At 45.8% G+C, this 6,753-nt stretch overlaps 1 protein-coding gene across 1 annotated transcript; it reads right to left on the reverse strand.

Moving 5' to 3' along the window:
• Positions 1-2,838: 2,838 nt before the first annotated feature.
• LOC148723515 (uncharacterized) lies at positions 2,839-4,290 on the reverse strand. Its single transcript, XM_088734448.1, has 2 exons — positions 3,585-4,290; positions 2,839-3,464 (listed from the first exon to the last, which is right to left on the reverse strand). The coding sequence occupies exons 1-2, from the start codon at positions 4,288-4,290 to the stop codon at positions 2,839-2,841; spliced, it is 1,332 nt and encodes a 443-aa protein (XP_088590574.1).
• Positions 4,291-6,753: the final 2,463 nt, after the last annotated feature.

The raw sequence follows: 6,753 nt of genomic DNA on the forward strand, positions 1-6,753 counted from the left end.
TCTCCCCCTTTCTTGGACCGAACTACAACGGAAATAACAGCAAAGAACGGGGTCCGGAAATAACAACAAGGAACGGAGTCCGAGAACATAGTTCAAACAGTCCATGTAAAAACTCCAACATTAACTAGGAATGTCTGATGACAACAGTTAAATGTACGGAAGTCCCAGCATTACTTCAGATAGACTCTATTAGTCTATCCGGAGCTCTTCGCCACCTGGAAGATCGGCGAAACGGGGTGGGGGCCGCTTCCACGGACTGGGGAGGAGCCGTCGCTGGTGCCTCTGCTGTTACTGCCGGTGTTACGTCCTGCTTTTGATCCTGAGCTGAATCTGTTTCAACTGATACACCTTCTTGGGCATCAGGTGGTACCTGGGGTTGTCCGGAAATATCCGACCTGACCGGAATAGCCCATGGAACCTCCAAGGAGTGGTCCTGATACTCTCTCTCTCTCCACCTGGTTCTGATGCCGACCTGCCCATGCCGTCCCGTCTCATGTGATCGAAGTGACGTTTCCACACTCTGCCGTCATTTAATACTATTATGTACGACTTGGGTCCACTTCGCTCAGCTATCGAGCCTTGCCACCAGGTTTCCTCTTTTCTGAGGTCTTTCACTGAAACTCTGTCCCCGGGGTAAAATTCTCTGAACTTGGCATGTTCGTCGTGCGTGGCCTTCTGCTTTGCTTGCGAATCCATGACCTTCTCTTCTAAGTTTGGGCGGAGGAGAGTTAGCCGCGTTCGTAGTTCGCGACCCAGGAACAGGCTAGTGGGTGTTCTGCCAGTCGTGGGGTGTCTTGATGACCGATAGGATAAGAGGAAGTTCGCAATACGTTGCTCAATGGAAAGTTTGCTGCCCTTGCAAGCCATTAGGTGGTTCTTGAACGATTGCACCATACGCTCCGCTAACCCATTGCTCGCTGCGTGATAAGGTGCTACCCGTACGTGTTTCACACCGTTCACTTTTAAGAAATGAGCAAATTCTTCACTGCGAAACTGCGGCCCATTATCGCTAACGCAGTGAATTGGTATTCCGTATCTGGCAAATAGTTCTTGTACGATCGCGATTGTCGCTGTTGCTGTCGTGTTTTGTGGCATGTAGAAAATCTCGCGCCAACGAGAATGCGCGTCAACAACGAGATAATGTTTCTTTTCGTACTCAGCAAAGTCAATGTGAATACGGTGCCAGGGGTTGCTAGGCCACAACCACGGCGCAAGTGGAGCTACAGCGGGTGATTTCCGAACCCGCTGGCAACTACCACAGCTTCTCACTGTCTGCTCAATTTCCAGATCAATGTTAGGCTACCATATATAGCTACGAGCTAACTCTTTCATACGGACGATGCCCGGGTGCCCTGTATGTAATTCCTCCAACATATCATTCTGGTACCGTGTAGGAATGATAACCCGTACTCCCCACAGCAAACAATCCTGCTCGATAGACAATTCGAAACGACGATTAAAGAAAGGTTTTAGGCGCAAGTCGTCAGTGTGCTGAGGCCAACCATGTCTCACGAGTCCCAGCACCTTGGACAGCGCAGGGTCTACCCGTGTCGCATGACTGATTTCCTTGTGCGTGACGGGCAATGAATCAATCAAACGCTCTTCAACTCTAAACACTGCGTGTTCGCCTCCTGCTGTTGACGACAAAGGTAGGCATGATAAGGCGTCGGCGACCGCATTCTGTTTGGATGCAACTAATCTAATGTCGTAATCAAAAGCTGCGAGCATTATTGCCCAACGTTGTAGCCGCATAGCCGCCAGGGATGGAATTGCAGTTCTTGGCCCGAAAATCCGCTCTAAAGGCTTGTGGTCGGTAAGGATCGTAAATTTTCGACCATAAAGGTATAGATGGAACCGCTTTAATCCAAATACAATTGCCAGAGCCTCTTTATCACCGTACCGTTGTTCGTGTTTGTTAAGCGTTCGCGATGCGTAAGCGATGGGACGACGTATGCCATTGGAATAGACGTGCATTATAACCGCGCCCAGACCATAAGACGAGGTGTCGACGGATAGTTCTACAGGGAGTTCTGGGTTGTAATGCGTCAAGGTAGTTTCTGATGTGAGCGCTTGTTTCACGTTGCTGAATGCTTGTTCACAACTTGACGTCCAGTTCCACGGTCTATTGCCCAACATACAGAGGGTGCGCCATAGTTGATAGCCTCGGAATAAAGTTGCTAAGTGCTGCTAGCATTCCCAGGAAGGAACGTAATTCTGTCACGTTACTTGGCGAGGGGGCCTCCCTGATAGCTTTAACCTTTTCGTCCGTCGGCTGAAGCCCCCCTTGAGAAAAGCGTAGACCAAAGTATACCACGGAAGGTGCCAAAAACACTCATTTGGGAAGCTTGACTCTTAGCCCGTACTTCTGAAACTGCTTGAAGACATTTTCTAAATTACGAAGGTGTTCCTCATCGTTGACCCCTCCTACCAAAAGATCATCCATAATCACACCAGTTCCCTCCAGACCTGCGAGCACTTGCTCAATAAAACGTTCCCAGATAGCGGGACTGGATGAAATGCCAAATGGCAGACGCGTATATCGAAATAGGCCCTTGTGCGTATTGATCGTGCATAGCTGTTGAGAGGCCTTATCCAACACCAATTGTTGATAGGCGCTTCTCAGATCGATCTTGGTGAACTTCTTCCATGTAGAAACTTTTCCACGAATCTCGTCCAACGTTGGAATAGGGAATTGTTCCGTCTGAATTGCGGGATTAACTGTACCCTTGTAGTCCCCGCAAACTCGTACCGACCCATCGGTCTTAGGAACGCTGACAATGGGTGTGGCCCATTCACTGACTTCTACTGGCTCTATGACCCCCTCCTCTTCCATTCGCTTCAGTTCTTTCTCCACTGCGGGCTGTATTGCGTGGGGAACTGGGCGGGCTCTCTGAAACACTGGTTTCGCGTTTTTTTCAAATGCAAGGTGGCTGTTACCCCTTTTACCGTACCAAGTTCTACCTTAAATATTTCTGCATATCGCTCCTTTAGGTGCTCAATTCGCTTGTCATTTTCCTGCCCCACCGCTAGTTGGCCATGCGAGGGCGAAAACAAGTTGTGCCAGTCTAAGTGGATCTTCGTCATCCACGCTCTGCCAAACAGTGGAGGGGCGTGCCACTTAGCCCGAACAATGAGTAACGGCAGAGTTATCTGCTGGTCGTTATAGGCCACGTCAACTAGGACTTGCCCTGCAACGTCTAGAGGTGTGCCGGTGTAGGCATGGAACGAGCGATTGACTGGTCGAAGTGCTAGGTATTTGAAGTTCCGCTCGTAATCCGCGTAACTCATAACAGACGCTGCTGCCCCAGTATCCACTTCCATGAGAACTTCAACATCCTCAATCCTGACTGGGACCGTAATAGCGGGGATTGAGATCTCTGAGCCCTGTATTTTGGCCTGGGACGATTCAGTTACGCCAAGAATAGGACCAAGGAATTCATCTTCAGTTCCCTCTGGATCCTGATCTGTGTGGCGGACGTGCTAATTTTCTACCCCTTTTCTCTAAGAAGGCCCCGTGCTACGACATTCCGATTGTAAGTGACCCATTTTATGACATTTATAACACTCTGCGGTTTTGTACCTACAATGCTCCTGTGTGTGATTCGTTAGACCGCAACGATTACATCTTTTCGGTTTTGTTCCGCCTTGGGCGTTTGCACCGCGATGTCCACTTGGTCTTGCCCCGAGACTGCGTGACAGAAAATTGCCACGCTGGACTTTGTTGACACGTTCGTCGGATTCTTCTCCGTGTGAACCTCCAAGATTACGAACGTCATTGTGTGCAGCTTCCTGTGCAATAGCAGTGTCAACCGCCTCTTGGAACGTAAAGTTTCGCGAGAAAAGTTTCTGCTTGATTTGTTCCGAGTGCAATCCACAAATAAATCGATCGCGTAAACTTTCATTCAGTTGCTCATTTGTGAATTCGCACGTCCCTGCGAGTTTTTTTAAAGTTCGCACATACTCAGAGATTGACTGACTTGGTTTTTGACAAGCTGAGTGGAACCGATATCTTTCTGCTACCGACAAACGCGTAGGCCTAAAATGTCCACGAAGGAGTGTCGCCAGCTGATCAAATGTTTTCGTGTTGGGGGCATCCGGGAACGCTAAATCTTTCAATACTCTGTACGAAGTGCTCCCAATCGACGTCAGTAAGATCGCCCTACGTTTGGCTGCGTTATCCTCATCATCATTGATGTCATAAGCCGTGAAGTACTCTTGAAGACGCTCCAAATAACTCTCGATGTCTTCGGTTTCAGCGTCGAACTCGTTGAAAGGAGGTCTGCCTGCCATTCTCCCGACACTTTCTTCAGTGAAATGTAGTCGTTTTGGACTTCTCGAACGTATTTCCGAATACCTCTACGCTGGACTCTACGCCTTTAAAGCCCACGCGTGAGTTTTGGGAATCCTCGTCGCCACTGAGGCGTATTCAACGAGGGAAAAGGTTTCAATATATTTACAACTCACGAGCACATGGCATTACTTGACAACCTCACGACAAACGTAGGGGGAGACTGGAACCAATACTACTCAGTCTCTACAAATACACCACACTAGGAATCAAACGTAAGCTCGGACAAAACTACTTGAAAGATCAGTAGGAAAACTGATCAGTTCCTAATATCCAATGAAAACACTCTTGAGGCGAAGCAGAGCAAAACGCAGTTGGAAGACTTACCGGATGGAGACAGAAGTCATTGAAAATTACAGAAACGAAGAACTAGGTCAAAGTCAACTCGTGTTAGCAAAGGCGCCCGCCGTGATAGAGAACCATCGAGACTACCGTGGAAGAAAATTGTGAACTTATTTAACAAGAATAAAGCAATTAGGAGGTGTGTGAGATCTCATGTCGTGAATAGTGTGCCACATTCATCAGCGCTAAAAAAGATTTCATCGCTTGATCACCGTAATTATCTTAAAACCAGAATGTGTAGAGGAGGGGGGAATTGGGGCTTATTAGAAACCGCAAAACCGTACAAAAAATCATCCAGAACCGAAAAACCGAGACAAAAATCGATCAAAACCCAAACCGCATGCAAAACTGTCTAAACCGGTAGATTTCCACATCCCAGTTATTAAAATCCATCCTCGGAGAACCAGGGGCTGTGAGTCGATTTCAAGTTAGGGCGGAAGTGCCCCTTGGGAAATTGTCTTACAAGACTAGATCCAAAAGGCCGCAGTCGTTCTGGCATCTGATTGGTGTCAGAAAATCTTTGTGTTCTTCTGCCTAATCAGAGTGAAGTGTGCTTTAGAGTCCTTTCGTGTGTTTTAACACACTCAGGTGTGTCGAGCAACTGGTGCTTACGCTTACGTAGCTTTCTGTGCGCGCCAAAATCTAACCTTTACACTTTGAAGTAAAGTCTTTCACAATATGGCCAAGGTTGCAGCAGAGAACGTTAAGTTCGTGGATGACCTCCAGCAAGCGCTTATAGAAAGCTTAGCTGTGTTTCCGGATAGTGAATTAAAATCTGAATTAAAACTTATTATCGAAAACATTGTGGGAAGGAGAGATGTTTTTGGACATCTCCAAAAACATCGTAGATCGTATCATCTCTCCAAAAACATCGTAGATCGCATCATAATTCCTTTACATATAAAGCTAGTCACCTTTGGAACAGTTTTATCTAGAGAAATTAAAACAGCATCTAAGCTTAGTGATTTCTGTAGTAAACTTAAGAATTTCGATTTTAGCACTCTAGGACCAATCTGTAAATGTAATACATGTAGTTGACTTTTATTGTACACACACATACATTGTCATCCTTATTTATATTCATCTACTGCAATATCTTTCACCGAACATAATGTTTAGACTCTTTTAACTATCAATATAAATCACCTACAATTTTACAATTATCACTCATACTCTAAACTTATATATTTTTACCTATAAAGTTTTAAGTACTTCTAATAATATACCTTTAATTATAGTTAATTTATAGTCTACAGTTTTATACACGAGCCTCTGGCTCGGGCAATTGGGCAACCATGCCTCACGTTAGACAATAAACTTTGATTGATTGATTGATTGATTGGACAGTTATCAACGGGGTTTGGAAAGAGCTTAATCTTTCAACTTCTGCCTAGAGTTTTCAAACTCTTGAGCTCGAAAGGGCACGGATTCTCTTCTAGGCCCCTGGTCATTGTCATCTCACGTCTTTTGTCGATTGCTGAAGACCAAGTTGAACACCTTAGATCATTGGGAGTCGATGCTGCTTTCATTGGGGAAAACAAAACCAAAGAACAAGAAATATTGGAGGGAAAGGGCGTGTTTGCTTTATTGTAAATGCCAGCTTAGTACAGGGTCATCTACCCACATCTAATAAACAAAAGTTTCCACGCTTAGCTTTTCCTTCTTTTCAACATAGGTTGTACTGCATCTGTGCATACGCTGACAAATGTTCCTGGGAAACAGCAAAAATTTGATTTTCTTGTTTAGGTACTTTGCCCAGGGGAAATTTTTACCGATGCCTTTTTGTTGGTATCTGACACTACCAAGGATGGTCGCATGGGCCCACTTATTGGAAAATTTTCAAATGTGATTCGAAAGCCCTTATTTTTGTTGAAATTGGAGGCCGTTTGCTCGTCCTCTTGACTCGATGTTAGTGGAGAAAGGGGATATATCCTCTTCAGAAATGTAGAGTAGGGGTGTAGGTAGAAATGTAGCTAGGGATGACGGCTGAAGACTTAAGCTTACAATTAACGTTTCCATGATGTTTCAATTCTATAGCGACAAGTGTCGAAAACTGCACGTGA

This window comes from Stylophora pistillata, chromosome 9 (genome assembly GCF_964205215.1).
Source record: "Stylophora pistillata chromosome 9, jaStyPist1.2, whole genome shotgun sequence".
Taxonomy (NCBI): Eukaryota; Metazoa; Cnidaria; class Anthozoa; order Scleractinia; family Pocilloporidae; genus Stylophora; species Stylophora pistillata.